Genomic DNA, 19,720 nt, shown 5'->3' with positions numbered 1-19,720 from the left:
ATTTGCTGGCAATAGTTCAACCAGAACGGAGACAATATCATGGCATATTACCTACAGGCATCCACGTCACCAGTGCTAGCATTCCATTCATTTTAAACAGACAAAAAATGCCATTCATTACTGCTAAACTCATTTGGCAGTAGGCAACAGTAAACCATTGTGTCAGCTTGATGCCATTGCAATCCAATGGGGAAAGGGAGAGGCTGCTGATGTGATGCCTTGGGACTCCAAAGGGTACCACGATTTGAATTGTGATCCAAGTCATCTTAATGGCAATCTCCCCTTCAGTAAGGAAGCAGTACTAAAATCTCATACTTCCCAGTATGATTGAGTATTACCTAGTGTTACATTAAGGTTGTGAATGCACCATCTTTAAGAAACCTGAAGGCCATTACACTGCAGTAGCAATGTGGGTACATCCCCGTTACAAAGGTGGCAAAAATGGCGTTAATGTCTTTTTTGCAAGTCTGAACGAACTACGAACGATTGACTAACAGAAATGGGGATAAACGCAACAGGAAGATGACTACATTTCCTAATTTAGAAATAAATAATGCACATTTTAGTGGAATCAAATCCAGTAGGGTAAATTAAAAGCATGAACTTTATTTTGCATTTTCATCAATACAAAAGAGCAGATATGAATATACATACAGCAGTCCATAATCAGAGGCTGTCCCAGCCTTCCAGAACCAGCGTCTACAGCGTCGTAATAGTATGTTCGACAAAACACCAGATAAGAAGACCAATGGCATCAATAATAACATGTAACATTAGGGTTCGTAACCCAACACCACTCATAGTTGTGAACAAGAACAAAAATTCACCCCCATTAATCACATCTCCTCCTTCCACTGACCAGGCCCATCTCTCAATGTTGCATACTTGCATTTGCAAGTATGAAAATAATTAAACCAGCTGTCCGGACAGATTCACCCCACTCCCGCCGGGACAATTCCCTCCTCCAGCTGGGACTCAGTTCCTTGTCTAAGAGTTTCGACATATGTCTTGCATGGCCCCCATATATCTTTGGGGCGAGACGTATTGGGCATCAAACTTGCATAGAGCTCACTATTTACATTACATTAGGCGATACTGTGCAGCCATTCCTGGACTTTCGGGCAGTTGTCTGTCCCCAGTGCAGTGCCATCTTCCGTTTAGCTAATAAAAGACTCATTGAAGCAAACCTACACATTTTTATGGGAAAGTGACCGTGTAGCCGAGTAGAGCTACCTCTGTAATAGGGGTCAATGGAATGTTCAAGATCAGTCTGAGTGTGTGGTGTACCCGCTCCCAGTAGTCATGTAGTTTAGTGCATGTCCAAGTGAGGTGTGCGAAGTCCGCATGAGGTGCAGAACATTTGCAACAGGTATGGGACGTAGTTGGATCTATTTTGTGTGCGAGCGCCGGAGTAAAATAGATGTGACGTAAGAATTTGAAATGGAGGAGTTTGTGTCTGCTGTTTAGAGAAACGTCTTGTGTGACCGAGCAGCAGTGAGCCCACTCATCGGTAATGGTGATTCCCAGGTCCTGTTCCCATGCACTGCACATTTTGCTGTGCTGTACAGGTTTTAGTGAGGCACATGCCTTATAAAGCTTTGATATCAGGTGTGTGCTATCTTCTTTATCTATGAGCAGCGCCAGAGGAAGGAACGAGCCCGGCTCTAATGGGAATGTCGGGAAGGTAGATCGCAATGCTGAGAAGATGCAGCATAGTACAAATTTGGCCAAAAAGTCCACTGCGTTAAATCGTGTGTCTTCCGAGGGGGAGAAGATATGGCCGTCCAGGTACAAATCTTCCAGTTTAGTCAGGTCAAACTTTGTTAGGGTGCGCTGCACCAGTTGCTCAGATGTAATGGGTATCAGTCAAGGATTAATAACAGGTAGGGCGGAGGAGTAGAGCGTCTCCGTACCAGAGATGCAGCAAGGCCTATGCCATGCCCAGCTCGTGGAGGATACAGTCTGAATATCAAAAGGGTCTCCGGGAAAGCACACGGGTAATACGGCCGAGAGGTCCCTAGGTAATACCAGGTCTGCCTCTGGTCTCAAGTAGGGGATCCGGGCATCTGGATGGTACCAAGGATATGCATAACTGCACAGTGCCACCAAATAATAGAGCTGAAAATTTGGCACATTATAACCCCCTCTCTCATATGGTAACGTGAGGACTGGCCAATGGACCCGTGACCGTGTACCCCCCCCCCCCAACAAGTCTACTCAGAAGCGAACAAAGTGTGTTAAATAAATGATAGGTGAGGGGAATCGGTATGTTGTTGAAGAAATATAAAAGTTTGGGTAGGACTACCCTTTTTATAATAGCCACTCGGCCTGCTATCGACAAGGGTAACTTTAACCATTTCTCCATTTGAGTAATAAGTGTGTTTATTGCCCTACCATAGTTGAGACTGAGTATTTGGACAGTGTCCAGGTGGATGTGTATACCTAAATACTTTACCGATTGTGTGCGCCATTTAAGGGGAAACTCTAGTTCCCATGACAGTGTGCTGGGTGTCAGTGGAAATATGACCGATTTGTGCCAATTCATGCCCAGTCTTGAAAAACTGCCATACCAGATGATCTCTCTTATCAACTCTGTTAAGTGATCCTGGGTGTGTCTAACATACAGTACTGTGTCCTCGGCATATAATGATACCGATAGGGGGCCAGTATTGAATTGTAATCCCCTGTGTAGATGTTTTTCTTGAAAATGACGTATTAGGGGGTCCATGGCCAAAATGAACAAAAACGGGGACAGTGGACAGCCCTGCCTGGTTCCTCGTGTTAGCTGAAAGGGATTGGAAAGAGTGGCATTCAAACGCAGCCGGGCAGTCGGTGTATTATATAAAAGGGCTGTTGTGGCAATGAAGCACATGGGCATGCTCATGCGGCGCATTATGGAGAGGAAAAAGGGCCATTCGAGGGAGTCAAAGGCCTTCTCCGTATCCAGTAGGATGGCGGCTGCAGGGGTTCCTAGTCAATCCTGTGGATGACTGAGAACAGCGTGCGGAGATTCAGGGAGGTGCAGCAATGAGGTACAAACCCAGATTGAGCCGGGGAGATTATAAATTGCATTCGTTGGGAATGTCTATTAGAGATGACCTTTGCTAATATTTTATAATCTAAATTTAGCAGGGATAGCGGACGGTATGAGCCACATTGCATTGGGTCCTTTCCAGGCTTGGGGAGAAGGATTATTACCGCCTCTCGTAGAGTAGGGGGAAGAATCTGCCTTTCTAGGGCCTCTGCGTATACTTTAATAGGTTTAGGGGCTAAAATGTCTTTAAATGTTTTGTAAAATCCTCCCGTGAATCCATCTAACCCAGGAGCCGAGGAACCACGAATGATGTCAATGGCAAGAAGAACATCTGCTATAGAAATAGGTTCAGCTAAGAAGTCCTGCATATATTTTTCCAGGTACACTAACACAACTTCGTCTAGGTAGCCCTCTTGTGCTGTTTTATCTTCTCCAAGAGTAGACTTGTATAGATTGGAAAAGAATCTCAGAAAGCTACTCTGGATATCTTTTGTGGTGGTGTAAGGGTGTGAGTCAGTGGGGCATAGATCAGTGATGTATGTTTTGTGGTAAGGTGGACACAATAATTGAGCAAGGACCCTTCCAGGCCTCTCCCCTTCTCCGTACCGTCTAGCAGTCTGGTAATTTCCCAAGAACAACATTTCCCTGTCTGCTGTGTCCCTGTAATCCTCTAACAGCACCAACCATCTCTGTTCATATGTAGAAGGTGTATGTTGTGCAGATGTCTCATCTAGAGTTTTGAGATCTTGCTTCAGTCTCAACAGTGTGTTACGTAGGTCTTTGAGGACGCCGGTGCATTTTGCTATGCTTGTACCCCGGAGAACCGCTTTGAAGCCCTCCCAGAGGATCGCCCATTATTCTATTGAGCCGGTCTTTAAATCAAAATAGTCTTTCAATAGCCTCTTATATCTCTGCCCTGAAAACTTCATCCTGCAGTGCGCGAGTAGGAAACCGCCATTGGCCATCAAAGATCTCTGGACGGGGTAACTGTAACTGCATTTTAACCGGGGAATGATCTGAATAGGTCCTAGGCAGAGTCTCCATCTGTGCACACCAGCCAAATATGTCTGTCGAGAGTAGCCAAAAGTCTATCCTTGTCCATGTGTTGTATTGTCCTGAATAGTGTGTATATTCTGTTGTGTTCGGGTTGCGTTTCCGCCACACATCAAATAGAGAGAACCTATCACAGAGCTCCTTCAGTGCACGGCGAGCTTGGGGTTTAGTGTCAGATGCCACAGATGTACTGTCCATGATAGGGAATAAATTGAAGTCTCCACCCACTATCAACGTCTGTGGATCCAGCTTGGCTAGATTCGAGGATAGGGCATGGAAAAATTCTGGGAGTCCTCATTGGGGGTATAAATGTCACTTTTCTGCCAGACAGGGTTCCCGGATACTGTTAAATAGTGTCTCTCGCAGTCCTGCTAGACGGAACTCAACAAAAAAGGAATCCCACTGTGAATTAAAATGGTTGTCCACCTAGCGTAGTTACTATAATTTGCAAAATATCAATTTGCACCCCAGCTAGACCCAAAGTGTGCCTTGTCATTCTTGGGCAGATGTGTTTCTTGTAAAAAGGCAACATCTACCCTGTGCCTCATTAAATAGTGTATGACCTGTCGTCGCTTCCGAGTGTTATTCAAGCCCCTCACATTCCATGAAAGTAGAGTGAGGCTCAATGGAACCTCTACATTATCGAACTTGGTCATCTGGGTGGTGCAATGATTTCAATGATGCAAACAGTTGATTATGAACAACAGTGATCGATTTGTAAAGCTGTGAACATACATGAAAGGACTGACTTGTAAATTAAATAACCCACCCACCACCCAGCCGGACCCCAACCGGGGAAGGGCTATACCCCAAATGAAAGTGAACGTGAGATACCAAATTACTTTACACAGAAATGACGTTCCCAAAAACCAGTACCCCAAGGTGAATCAAACCATGCACAAAGGATAGACCACAGGGGGCAGAAACCCCCTGTGGTGTTCAAATAATTGGTCTCCAAATAATTGTAATAGCAATACAAAATTATGTGACGTGTTCCTGTAGAGTGAAACATAAAAGAATGTAAGAAAAAATGGTCCGATCATCCCGTGCAAGCACTCAAAAACAGTTCCGTGCTTACATCTGAGCCGCTGTGTGGGGTGATGACCTGGACCCGGCCCCGTTTGTGGGGAATGTTCTTCTGTTTATACAGCCGGCAGAACTCCTGCACCTCTGACGGGTTATCAAATATGTGGGTCCTGCCATCTACGTCTACCTTCAGCCGAGCAGGATACAACATACTATAGCATAGACCCAGGTTTCTCAGGGCGGCCTTAACACTGTTGAATTTCCACCTAGGATCTTGTACCATGGCGGTGAAGTCCAGATAGAAGGATAATTTGGAGATTTTCCAGTCCACGTCTCCCTTTTCTCTCACTAGGCGGAGAATCGTACCCCTGTCCTGGAAGTTCATGCAATGTGCTACGATAGGCCTGGGAGGAGTCACTTTTTCACACGTCCAAGTCCGTATCGCGCCAGGATACTCCTGAGTAGTTGTGCGCGTTATAAGTCTCTTATAACATAACATAACATAACATAACATAACAGGAAGACGAGGGCCCAGCGACCTATGCGCCCTCTCTTTGACAAAGCCAGAAGTGAAAGCCTCCTTGCCGAACAGTCCCAAAAGCATAGTTTCAATAAACAGATCTATGCGGCCGGTGGGAGTTCTCTAATGAACGCCAAGAATGCGCACGTTATTTCGGCGGTTGCTCGCTTCCAAGTCCTCATTTCTAATGGCCACTTCTTTTCAAATGCGCTACACTCGTTCCAGGCGTTTGGCTAACTGTGCAGTCCCGTCCTCAATATCAGAGATGCGAGCCTCTGCCACATCCAAACTTCTATCGCGCGCTTGTACTTTGGTGCCAAGGCTGGCACTGGTGATGCCCAGACGCATCTCTTGGAGTAATAAGTGTGCTGCGTCAGAGGATCCATCTCCCAGAGCCGGGCCTTATGCAGATTCCACTATGGTGGAAGTTTGCGCGGTGGAGGTGTCCACAGGTTTTTCAAAAGGGAACGTTCTCTGTTTAGGGTCCTTGCGGACAATGCCGCACGAGGTGTAACCGCCGTGACCAGCCAGGTCCCAGTGGGTGTTTCCAAGGTGTGCCTTCCCCTCATTCTTGGCGTGTGTTTGATCAGGCTTCAGCCCAAAGCCCCCAGCGACAAGTCAAGAGGGCCTGTGGTCTGCCCTTGGGGGTGCTGTGACAACATAGCATGAAGAAACACACCGCTTTGCGTGCAAGTACAGTTGCTGGAGAGGGGTACACCACAACTCAGCCGTCTGGGTCCCAAGTGTCGCGTCTGCTGCTGAGAAGCAGAACCCTAGGTTTAGCAGGAAACCAATGGCCTTAATATGCAGGTTGTGTTGCAGGGTGTGGGGGCGCTCAAAACAGCTGTGGCCTCAGGCAGGCAGGCAGGAGACGTGTGCAGATCTCACGGGGGGGAGGGTCTCGTCACAGGGGCAGAGCGGCCATCCCCGGGCAGCAGGCGGCTCAGTTCTTCGACTGGAGAATTCCGTGCCACTTCAAACTTCTTTTACATCGTACCCGTGTCGTGATGTCAGCACTGGCCACAGGAACACGCCAGGATATCGGAGGGCCGGACGGAGCTTCATAGCCGAGCGGCCATCTTGGTCGCTGGCTTGGCCACGCCCTCAAAAGCATTAAACTTTACAGAAAAAAAGACCATATACTGCCTCATTTGAGGAGGTGACTCACCAGAGCTTGGATTGGTAATATTTTCCACTGCAGCACAATGATGAGCCATGAATCGGGCATTTGACTCATTCTTCAGAAATGGAAATCCTGTTGAAAAGGTAGATTTTAAACAACAGCATTTTTCAAAATAACTATTACAAATCACCGTTACCTTAAGCCAATGCCTTAATTATCCAAACTCAATAGAGGGCCCTTTCGTGAGTGAGGTGTTATTCCCAATTCATCCTATTCAATGGTGTTTCTAGAATTCCAATAAATGTGGGAATACTGCATTTCTGCTTACCCTCATCTGGCATTTAACTAGCTAAAAGTTGAAGACATTCACATGTGGTGAAAGGGCCAAAAATGTGGAATAAATTGGAAAATTGGGTGTGATGTTCCAGAATCCTGCAATAATTCTTCATTTTTCAGTGGCCCTCAAGGGCAAAGTCGGAATATTGAGATTTCCCCAGCTTTTGGTATCTGCATTTTAAGGAGAAAAATACAAAAAAGACAGAATCTCGTCTCCTTTGTAAAGGGATCGGTGATAGCCTTTAGCACTTCTAGTATTTGCACACAATGTAAATGTGTTCATATTCAAGTAAGCCATAAGAGAGCAATGCACATTTTTATCATACTCTGATTAACATTGACTAAAATAGCCTACAAAGGCTCTCAATGTAGGAATAGTTGAAAACTATTGTAATAGTGCAGCCGAAAATTGCTAGAACAATGGGGGTATTGTATTTTCGGTGCATTGGAATCACTGCACTATTCCAAGTGTTTACACTCTATATGGGAACTATATCCACAGGAAGGAGTAATTGTGTACCAATTTACCCTGTTCTGTCCTTGCATGTTTCTCCAGGCTTCCTCTGATAAAGTGTATGGGGTAATTGCGACATCTTGAGTGTGCCGTAATAATGACCACAAACCTTTGTTTAGGACCGAATGGTGATTACCCATAATACTTACAATGGTGATTACAATAATACTTATGTGTCTTCTCTAGTCTCTTTCAAGCTAGCATTCAGACATGGTGACAGAGTAGGCAATGAAAATTATTTTTCACAATAAAAAGTAAGCATATTTCATGATTGTGAGAAGTTAGCCTGGCATATGATGTCCACTATTATAGTGAGCACCTTGCACCAGTCTAAACGACCATTATTGATGGTGGTTGTCAAGTCAACCTTATAGACTAGCTATCCTAGTGGTAGCATGGACCAGCAGTCTTAGGCTAAAACTTCAGAGATCATGTAAAGCAAACTCTTTTACCAATTATAATCCCTTGAGTACCAAATGAAAGGACACCACACAAAGTATATATCAAATATATATGTATTTATTTCTAACACACCCCTCCGAACTCTTTATGAGGTCAGAGATCGAAATACATCACAAGTTACTCATTAAGCATACTATAGGTTGCACAAATACAGTTCTGCCCTAGGGGCCTCACAAACCATATACTAGGTAAATGGTATAAGAACCACTTCAAGGATAGTGAATAGGCCTAGGGCTTAGGGAATTGCTGTGGCTACACTGAACAACCAAAGGTTAGGAAGTAGGAGACCCACGGGAGACGCGTGCAGTGTCTAAACACAGTCGCGAGTTACCATTGACTTATAATGGAGAACGTAGAAGTTACAAAGTTACTGATTAAGGACACTTCCGGATGGACTACGGTAAAACTCCTTTAAGCTAGGACACTTCGAGAGTCAACACCCACGGGAGCACTGAGGTACTCGAGTTACCTCGCCCAGGGAAGCAGGGTGCATAGGTGTCTTTTTGTGTCGGGTTTCGTCAATGTTTTCTATGGAGATCTGCAAAGAAGTGCAGCAGGCGACTAGAGGAAAAGTGTCCGGGTGGATCCAAGGGTAGGTCAGAGATGAGAAGAACCTGAAAGCAGAGGGGACAGAGTCTGGGTCACTAGCCAGTGACCAGGATGGAACCAGGAAAGAACCAGGCGATGCCGAGTTGATTCCGGTGAAGAGGTGAAGCTTGCCTCTGCAGCCACGAGGACCAGGAGGCGTGGACGAAGACCAGGAGCGGGATTCGAGTAGTCCCACGAAGGATCTAGGTGACTGCAGTGTGGATCTAGGTGACTGCCAGTGTCGGTATCTAGACTGGACCCAACAAGCCTTGGTAACCGGAACCCACGCAGGAAGTGAAGATTGGCTTCGAGTCAGACCAGCCAGGTCTGGGGAGGTTCTCCTTTGGAGGGAAGCTGGAGCAAGCCTGGAGCAACAAGGAAAGCAGTTTAGTTTCAAAGGTTCGTCTTCAGAGGGCTCACTAGCCAACGGGCTAGCAACCGGGAAGACGCGTCGAGCTGAAATGCAGGAGCGGCCCCACGCCGTACTCGTGGAGTGTGGAGGGCTTAGCTTATGTGCAAATGGCGCTCGGGTCTGGGGCTTCTCAAACCCCAATGCACACCTTTGAGGGTGCCTCGGGAGTTGCACTGTTAGCAAAATGCAGGATGTCCAGGGTGTCCGGTCCCACGTCTCTCGTGTCCGCCACGGGTCTCAGCTTTGCTGTGGATGTGGATCGAAGTCGGAGAAGTCTGGAAGTCCAGTTCCTGAATAGCTGAGTCTTCGTAGTCCGACAGGAGCGTCGACAAAGCAAACCGGCAAGTTACTGGTGGTGCCTGTTTGCACAGGGTGGTCACTCCTTGACCACAAGGGAGATGTCTTCAGTCTTCTAGTCGATATAGAACGTCAAAGGTCCAAGATTTCGTATCAAAGTTTCTTCCAGGATTAATCTAAAGTCTCTAGACACAGCTCCTATCTTTAAAGTGATTTTAGGGGCTGGATTACCTGCTAGGTCCCTCCTATGGGTGGACCCTGAGAAGGGGGTGGTTACACCCCTTTCCCGTTGTCCAGTTTTGTGCCAGAGCGGGGCAGGAGTGCCCCAGCAACTGGTTTGAACCGGGCTATGCATGGAGCACCTTGTGTGCCCCAGGCAGTGTCTGGAAAAGCATCTTTCCATTCAACCCACCCTGCCCCAATACACTACAGGCTGTCTGGGGAGTTGCTAGCACCTCCCTCGACAGGAAACCTATTGCCCAAGCCTCACTTGCTGGAGTTTCGCCCATCTGCAGGAGGTCAGACTTGTGTCTGTGGCAGCAGCATCCATTTTGTGATGCTGAGGCCCTGTTTAACTTTAACCGGGTAAAGCAGTAACTACATGTCTTCTCCCTCTAGAAGGGTGGAATTCTACCCCCGCCGCCAGGCCTGGCGGGGGTGGGGGGGTGGGGGGGGGGGGGGGGGTTGGGGGGGAGGGGTAGTATTCCAAAGTGTTTGACCCCTTACACGATATGTTTTGATAAAGCCAAACCAAAGCTAGCATTAACCACGAGGATTATAATGCACTTAAAAGAGTATATGGTATGGCTATATCATATAACAGCTATAAGGAGATGGTCCCGAAAGCAGCAGAAGGGCTCAGCTCATGCTAGAGCACCCTCTCGCATAAAACCAAGCTCTCTGCCTTCAGGATTGTTAAGGCCTGCCATAGGAGTGACTTATAGGTATATATTTGTCTATATATAGGGGTAGATATAGGTATACTTTATCTAAGTAAGGGGTGATTACACCACCTTACTCAAGCTGAGTGATCAGCCTGTGGTGTCAATTTGGATGGCCAGCCAGGGGTGGCATAATACATGCTGCAGCCCCTGGTAGGCCTTGGATGCACCTATGCCCTGGGTACCTATGGTACACTATACAGGGGCTCACAATGGTGACCCAATTCCCAATTAGGTATGTACCTAAAGTACATGGTATCAATTTAGAGAGAGAACAGCTGGGCTGTGGGTCTGATTAGCAGGCCCACAGCCACACTAAAGTCGAAAAACCAGAGAATCACGGCAAAAAAGTGGGGGAGACCATAGGAATCAGACCCTACTCTCCTGCACAACGCCACCCCAAACGCAGGGACATTAAACTAACCTTGACCAGTTGAGTCTTCATGTTCTAAGTGGAAATATCTGGAGAGTCCATCTGCATTGCCATGGTCAGTTCCAGGTCTATGTTCCACTGTAAAGTCCATCCCCTGTAGGGAAATGGACCACCTGAGCAGTTTGGGATTTTCACCCTTTATCTGATTTAGCCACAAGAAGGGCTTATGGTCTGTCTGAATCTTGAAGTGAGTACCAAACAAGTATGGCCTCAGCTTCTTCAGGGCCCAAACCACAGCAAAGGCCTCCCCCCTCAATAGCAGACCAACGTTGCTCTCTAGGGGTCAGCCTTCTGCTAATAAACGCTATTGGCTGGTCTTGACCATCTTTATTCAATTGTGAAAGAACAGCTCCCACACCCAACTCAGAAGCATCTGTTTGGACAATGAATTCTTTTGAGTAATTTGGACTTTTCAAAATAGGTGCAGAGCACATGGCCTGCTTCAGGTCATCAAATGCCCTTTGACAGCTTACTGTCCACTGAACTTTCTTTGGCATTTTCTTTGAGGTTAAGTCATTAAGTGGTGTCACAATGGACCCATAGGTCTTAACAAACTTCCTGTAGTACCCAGTCAGGCCCAAGAAGGCTCTGACCTGTGTCTGGGTGGTGGGAGGAGTCCAGTCCTGTATGGTCTAGATCTTGCTCTCCAATGGTTGAACCTGACCTCCACCTACAAGGTGGCCCAGGTACACAACCTTACTCTGCCCTATCTGGCACTTAGTAGCCTTGATAGTTAGGCCTACCTTTTGCAGGGCCTCCAAAACATTCTTTAGGTGGATCAGGTGATCTTCCCAAGTGGAGCTAAAGACAGCAATATCATCAGGATAAGCGGCACAGTAGCCATCCAGACCTGAGAGGACTTGGTTCACCAACCTTTGGAATGTGGCAGATGCATTCTTCAAGCCAAAGGGCATCACCACAAATTGATAATGACCTCCAGGGGTTGAGAATGCTGGTTTGGCTTTTGCATCCTCAGCTAGTCGGATCTGCCAGTAGCCAGCTGATAGATCAAATGTACTCAAAAACTTGGCAGAGGGGCAGTCCAACTGCGCCTGCCTCAGATCTGCCCTTGAAGGTCCCCCTGTCCCAAGAAACTCAACCTGATCAACTCAAGCCCTTCTAGGACAGTTCCTTCTTGGGTCTCACACTCAGCTTCCTTGGAAGGCTGATCCTCATTCTGAGGCAAGGGGGGGAAGGCACTGCCTTAACCCTACTGCTCTTTCTCTTGGTAGGCAACTGGTCCATACTATCAGGATCCAGGGCCTGTTCAGTTTTGCAATTTTTGGCCTGTGGCCTGGACACAGCAAGGACATGTGCTGATATGCCTAACATCTCTGCATGAGTACTATACTCCTCTTCAGACCAGACTGAAGATTCCAGATCATTGCCAAGCAGACATTCTACAGGGAGCTCTGAACTAACAACAACTCTTTTGAGGCCAGTTATCCCTCCCCAGGAGAAATTAACAATTGCCATACTATGGGTGGTAGTGACATTGCTTGCATTGGTCACTAAGTAATTGTCACCTAGTATTATCTGTCTAGGGTCCACAAAGTTAGGCGTCACCATGGTGACACTGGCACATGTGTCCCTGTAGGCCCGAGCCACTTTATTATTAATCAAAGGAATCTGTTTGTACTTGCCCATGTTGCTGGGGCTCACAGTAGAGGACATAGCCATGTCCACATCACAGACAAGAACAGCTTGAGTGGGTATCCTGACTAGGCCAGAATCCATTTCAGTTCCCAGGGTCAACCCTACTACACTCTTCTGTTGAGAACCACCACTATTAGCTGTACTAGGGGGAACAGTTGCCTTAGGGGCAATGGTGGCTGGAGCTGCCTCCTTCTTGGTGCAATCACTGGTCCAGTGAGTATTACTTTTACAAAACTTACACCAGTGTTTCTTTGGACCTTCTTTCTTTTTGGATTTCTTGGAACCCCCCTCATTAGAAGCTTTTTGGGGACCTGGCGAAGACTTCTGGTCTTCTGCTTTCTCCCCACCCTTTTGTTCTTGCTTCTTCTGATCACCACCTTGGTTCTGTATCTTCTGCTTCACCCTGGTTCTGACCCATTTGTCTGCCTTCTTTCCCAGTTCTTGAGGAGAGGTCAGATCAGAGTCAATCAGGTGTTTATGCAATAAGTGGTTCCTACAATTACAAAGAATTTGTTCTCGCATAATCAAATTATACAATCCTGTATAGTCTTTGACCTTACTGCCCAGTAACCAGCCTTCCAGAGCCTTAGTGGCACAATCTACAAAGTCAGTCCAGTCCTGAGTCTGTGTCTTCTGGGTGTCTCTGAACAGCAACCTATACTGCTCAGTGGTTAAGCCAAACCCATCTATCAGAGCACTCTTCAGGACAGTGTAGTTGTTAGCATCCTCCTCACTAACTGTGAGGAGCTTGTCTCTACCTTGATCTGAAAAGGAGAGCCATAAGACTGCTGCCCACTGACTTTGGGGTACCTGCTGTACTTTGCAGGCCCTCTCCAAAGCAGTTATCCATTTGTGGATGTCATCCCCACTCTTGTAGAGAGGGATAATCTTATTTAGGTTTTTATGGTCATAATACATTTCCCTATCTCTAGGAATGTTGCTGTCACCAGTGGGTTCTAACCCACTCAACTTTTGCTCTCCTGCAAGAGCCAGGGTCTCTTTGGCAAGGGCAATTTCTTGCCTCTTGATCCTAAGCTTTACTTCCTTCATCCTAGCTTTATGCTCTGTTCTCAGAGGGGAAGTCATCCTCCTTAGAGTTGAGGCATTGGACCCTATTGAGTCGCCAGAGTGAGTCACCAGAGTGGTTGGACTCACTGGATAGTGACCTTCCTCTCATGTGCTCAGTGTTAGATCTACTTGAGGGTCTGGATTGGTTCCTTCCTTCTCCAGTCCCAGGTAGACCTAAGTTAACCAGATTCAGTTCACTGACTTGCACCTGGTCCTCATCCACATCATCATCAGTGTGCCCCTGATGTTCATCAGTGGGGTCTTCTGTTGAGGGATGGCCCCCCGCTGCACTACCTGTTTGAGTTGGGTTTGATGCCTTATCAACATCATACTCAACTAAAATGTCTACCGGGTTATTAAAGGTTGGACTCTGTCCTTGTCTTAGCTTTCTAGCTATACACAGAATTCTCAGCTCATGAAAAGTAAATGTGTCATATTTAGAAGGAATCCTGTGAGGATCCTATTCTTGCAGAGGCACACTAGACCCTGCAGCCAAGGACATTTTCTAGTGAGGTGTGGTGTGTACACCTACCTACACTAAATGTTTTCCTACTAGAACTTCTCTTGGAGTTGCAGTCAGGGTGTGCTAAGCCCTTTGCTCTACAACAACTAAGTTCAGTAGAAATTAAGTATTATAAAAACTTGATTTATATGTACCTCCAGGTACCTTAATGTGATCTTTCGAATGATATCTCATTATTATATCGTAAAACATTAGCAAGCTCTTATCCCACCGCTGCCACCAATGTGAGAAGTTAACCTGGCATATGATGTCCACTATTCTAGTGGGCACCTTGCACCAGTCTAAACGACCCTTATTGATGGGGGTTGTAAAGTCAACCTTATAGACAAGCTATCCTAGTGGTAGCATGGACCAGTAGTCTTAGGCTAAAACTTCAGAGATCATGTAAAGCAAGCTGTTTTACCAATTATAATCCCTTGAGTACCAATTGAAAGGACACCACACAAGGTATATATCAAATATATATGTATTTATTTCTAACACAACCCCTCCGAACTCTTTATGAGGTCAGAGATCGAAATACATCACAAGTTACTCATTAAGCATACTATAGGTTGCACAAATACAGTTCTGCTCTAGGGGCCTCACAAACCATATACTAAGTAAGTGGTATAAGAACCACTTCAAGGATAGTGAATAGGCCTAGGGAATCGCTGGGGCTACACTGAACAACCAAAGGTTAGGAAGTAGGAGCCCCAGGGGAGACGCGTGCAGTGTCTAAACACAGTCGCGAGTTACCATTGATTTATAATGGAGAACGTAGAAGTTACAAAGTTACTGATTAAGGACACTTCCGGATGGACTAAGGTAAAACCCCTTTAAGCTAGGACAAAAAGTAAGCATATTTAAGATGCTCAGAAAACAAATCCATTATAGAAAATAGAGGGGACAAATCATGGAAAGACCAGCTAAGAAAAAATGTCTTGGTGTTGTTTCTTTAGAATATTATCCCTTCAAGGTGCTTTAGCCTCATTCATGCCAAATAAGACATCCACACCCTGTTAAACCATGGGTAAAGCTGGAAAGGATCTACTCACTCCAACCTGCCTCCTAAAGCAGTTTTGGGGGCAGACAATGCTTTTCTCAGGCCACCCCTTTAGATACCATACCTGCCCCCACAAAACCTCCTGACCCGCACAGAGGACACATCAGATATTTGTCACTTGCTCAGAGCAGGTGGTTGATAAAAACATTCAACTTCACAGTTTAGGGAAAATCATACTTTATAGAACTGGAAATCCCTAGCATTTCAAGGTCTCTCAGGTTGTACCCCTTTCTACTTTATAATATCTGTTAATGCAGGGGAAACAATGGCTGAATCATTGATTCTGGCCCCAGCATCTCCTTGCGTAGTTGGAATTGAGGATACAAATCCGCCATTTTGAGTTAGTAACTGATCCACAAATTCAAGTGTGATGATATTAAATGCTATTATATTTTACAACAGATAAGTGTTTGGTTGCTTCTAATTTTCTGTCCATTTTCAATGGCTCTTTAGAATCCAAGTGACTCAATTTGAATGAAACACAGAAACTATATTTTGGCACCACACTATGGGTCTGATTACGATGGCGGACGGACTTCAGTCTGTCCGCCATCATTTCGTATTTAGGACCCCTCGCCTAGAAGGCGGTGGTCCCATAGGGCAAATTAGGATGTGACCACCACTGCGGCGGTCGCATTACCTATGTTTTGCAGTGGATGCAGCACCCACCGCAACAACAAAAAAAGACACCCTACACATATCCCTGTACTATGTGGCAGGCACCATGCGGCCCATGCCACATGGTGCAGGGATCTGGTCCCATGTCTGGGAACCAGGAGGGAAGGGGGGCCCACTACTGACCCCTAAAGTCTCGTTCCACCAGCCTTTTCATGGCGTGTTGACCGTCATGAAAAGACCAGTGGAAAAGGATATTGTAATCCCTACGGCGGTGCCTAGCAGGCACTGCCACAAGGTAGGGACAACAAGCCCTTCCACCACACGGGCGGGCTCATAGAGCCCGTTGGATGCATGGTGGTCAGAAAGTCCGACCGCCATCACCCCGCCCGCCATTGCAATATGGCGGGCGGGAAACATGTCGCTGATGGCAGGGAGACCGCCACCGACAGCCTGATATCCTTGGGTTCGCCACCAAGAAAACTTAAAAATGCTGTGAACTTTTAAACCTATCAGAATGATTTGTTATTTTACTTAATTGTCTGCGTTTTGAAATATGCTATGTCTAGTGGTTTGGCAACTACTGTAGAGATTTTATAAGAAATAGGCAAATGCAAACATCATTACACAACTCTTTAACATTTTTTCTATCTAAGTATACAGCTTAGTTTTATATTTATATATTATTGTGTGGCTTAATCAATGCATGCGTCTGCTATTTCACATTAACGAATGAATGCTACCATTCTTTAAATTAGTCCCTTTCCCTTAATATTGTTTTTACCCTAGCTTGACTATTTGTTACATTTGTTATCATTGCCTGCAATGATATACGTCCATGCTTAATAAAGACCTCTGAACCACCCTGGACCTTTAGATTCAAACATTGACTGTGCTTTAGCTGACTGGCCATGGGTTTCTTTTGTTTGCCTTCTTTCAACTACTTCGAGTATGCTATCACGCTGCAGCAGATAGAAGCACAGGCATATACACGAGTGTGAAGCCTGTGTGTGCAAACATTAGTACAATTAATCCGCACCGAATGGGTTGGCCAATGCATATTACATGTACAACACATAGGATTTTGAGAAAATCTTTTTGAAAGTTCATTACAAAGCGATCCGTTGACATTTCGGAGGAAAACACAGATTGCAGTGGCATATTTGCAAGAATCTATTGAACCATTAATTTGCAGGTATCTTCCAGTGGAAACGAACAGCAGTTCAGGGGAAGCTGCGACCATCTTTGAAACATCCAAAGTGCAGGCAGCAAAATAAACAGATGATTCGCAAACGTCCTAATACTTTTAAAAGGTTTGATGCCGTGAAAAAACAAAGAAAACAGAGCAAAAGGATTACTTTCTGCACATAGTGGTTGTATGAGAGAAGGAAAGCACGGCGTTGGGATTCTTAAATAGTTCTTTTCAATGGAAGCCCTCCATATGAGGTGAAATAATACACCAAGCAGCTAAAAGAATGAGGTTAGAGAGAAATACTCTTCTGGCGGAGCCAGAAACCAAACAATTTGAATTTGATGTTTATAATTAAGAATGGTATTAAGAGGAATTCAGAAACTTGCGCTGTCAAGCCAGAACTAAAAAGTAGGCCTTGCCTACCACCTGTAGGCATCTGCACCCCAGGAAGTTAGGGAGTAGTAACAGTATGCACCAAGAGGACGCCCCAGTACTCCCTAACTGCCCATGAACCACAATAGCAGTAAATCAAAGGGCAGTGGAAAACATGCTAAAATATGAGCATAGGTGAGTTACAGACATGAGAAACTCGAGGGGTCAAAGGCATGTGCAACCTACCTGAATCAGGATTGATGCTACAGTCTTGTGCATCTGCATTCTGGTGCACTGTCACACTAGTCTCAAATTCCCATTCCTTTCTCAAGACGTTATCAGAATTCTGAGAGTGATTTCCTGATCAAAGGAAAAATATTGAAAACATTGTTCAAATCTTAATGGCTTGTTTCAGAATCCAGAAAATGTCCTGTTGTTTTCAGATCCTCCCTGCATGGTATAGGTCTAGCAGAATAAATCAAAGGATAAGCAAAGCGCGATGTGCAGCCTTCAAATACTCCTGAAATTTCAAACTGTTATAATTTTAGAAGATACATTTAAGGGCAGAAGAAAAAAGTTACTTACCTGAACCAAGAGTTCTGCAAGTTATTTTGGATTAGGAATTAGCCTAAGGTTTCTGCCATTTGGTGGTTGGCTTCAGAAATTGCCTTATGAACAGCACACAATGGTCCACATCCATTACAGTGCACAGCTCTATCGGAGAGTAATCTGAGAGGCCTTGCAGGGAAATATGCACTCTAGTTACCTCAGAATTATCTGTGGCTGGAAGAGGTAATACAGCAGAGAAAACTAATATGTGATTCTGAGTAGAACAAAAATGTTTCTATGACATAACATCAAGGTTAAAATATTGCAATACAAAAAAGTAGCAAAGCAAAAATCTTGAGGACAAAAATATTGATTACATGCTTACTGTGTGAAATACAATAACATCCACTGCAAGGATATGGTGGTCGAAAACAATGAAAATAGATACGTTTGTATATTTATTTTAAAGTATTTAATCTATCTATCTATATATATAAAAACAAAAGTATGTCTGTTTGTCCTTTATGCATTACTACACCATTCATCCTATCGCCATGAAAGTTTGGGAAGTTGTTGAGTACACTCCCACGAAGGTTTCTGGCAAAAAAAGTTAAAAAAAAGTTAAAAAAATAAAAATACTTTGTTAAATATCGGCCCCCCAGGGCCCTCATAATCTTTCCAATACTGAACGTTTACAGTTTACGGTGCGACTCGCTTTTGCAATGACCATCAACAAAGCACAAGGACAATCGCTGCAAGTGTGTAGACTAGATTTGGAGAATCCGTGCTTCTCACATGGACAACTGTATGTGGCAAGCTCACGTGTCGGAAAACCTTCTGATTTATTCGTGTACGCACCAGACGGAAAAACAAAAAATAGCGTGTAGCCACAAGCACTCGAATAAATAAACATAATTAAAACAACACTTTAAAATGTTTTCCATATTAAAATGAATACGTTTCAATAATAATGACACAATGTAAATTGAATGTTATCATAACAAGTTTCCTTAAATTTCTTTTCTTCTGAGATCGCAGCAACGCGCGACGGGTAAGCTATCTATATATATAAAAAAACGAATGTATGTCTGTCTGTTTGTCCTTTATGGATTACTACACCATTCATCCGATCGGCATGAAACTTTGGGAAGTTGTTGAGTACACTCCCGCAAAGGTTTCTGGCCAAAAAAAAATGTTTTTAAACACAAACAAAAAAAAATGTGTTAAAAGTTGTTGAGTACACACCCGCGAAGGTTTCTGGCAAAAAAAAAAAAGGAACATTTGTTAAATATCGCCCCCCTGCACCCCTAGGGCCCTCATAATCTTTCCAATACTGAACGTTTACAGTTTCCGGTGCGACTCACTTTTGCAATGACCATCAACAAAGCACAAGGACAATCGCTGCAAGTGTGTGGACTACATTTGGAGAATCTGTGCTTCTCACATGGACAACTAACTGTATGTGGCCAGCTCACGCGTCGGAAAACCTTCTGATTTATTTGTGTACGCACCAGACGGAAAAACAAAAAATACTGTGTATCCACAAGCACTCGAATAAATAAATAGAATGAAAACAACACTTTAAAATGTTTTCCATATTATAATGAATAAGTTTCAATAAAAATGACACAATGTAAATTGAATGCTATCATAACAAGTTTCCTTAAATTTCCTTTCTTCTGAGATCGCAGCAACGCGCGACGGGTAAGCTAGTGTTCAAATAAAATACAAAATTACATTAAAATATTCAATAAACAAAAAGTATACAATAACTTAAAAAATAAAAGTGTGTTATTTTAAATAAAACATATAGTAGAATTATTAGTTTATATAATAGAACCAATGTATTTATATAAAACTGCAATTATTAAACATATATTAATATAAAGTTAATATAATTAATATAGACATCTAAAATATGCATGTATATGCGTATGTGTGTAAAAGCGAAAACAGAAAAA

The 19,720-nt window shown here is 44.6% G+C and overlaps 1 protein-coding gene across 1 annotated transcript in view; it reads right to left on the bottom strand.

Annotated features, from left to right (window-relative positions):
* Window positions 1-19,720, bottom strand: part of LOC147685345 (uncharacterized) — a 240,949-nt gene that overhangs the window by 145,910 nt on the left and 75,319 nt on the right. The window contains exon 5 of the mRNA XM_086941275.1: window positions 17,457-17,570. Coding sequence (XP_086797401.1) covers window positions 17,457-17,570 — 114 coding nt within the window. The remainder of the gene's footprint in view (window positions 1-17,456; window positions 17,571-19,720) is intronic.

This window comes from Lissotriton vulgaris, chromosome 10 (genome assembly GCF_964263255.1).
Source record: "Lissotriton vulgaris chromosome 10, aLisVul1.2, whole genome shotgun sequence".
Lineage (NCBI taxonomy): Eukaryota > Metazoa > Chordata > Amphibia > Caudata > Salamandridae > Lissotriton > Lissotriton vulgaris.
This window is presented reverse-complemented; position numbering and strand designations above follow the sequence as displayed.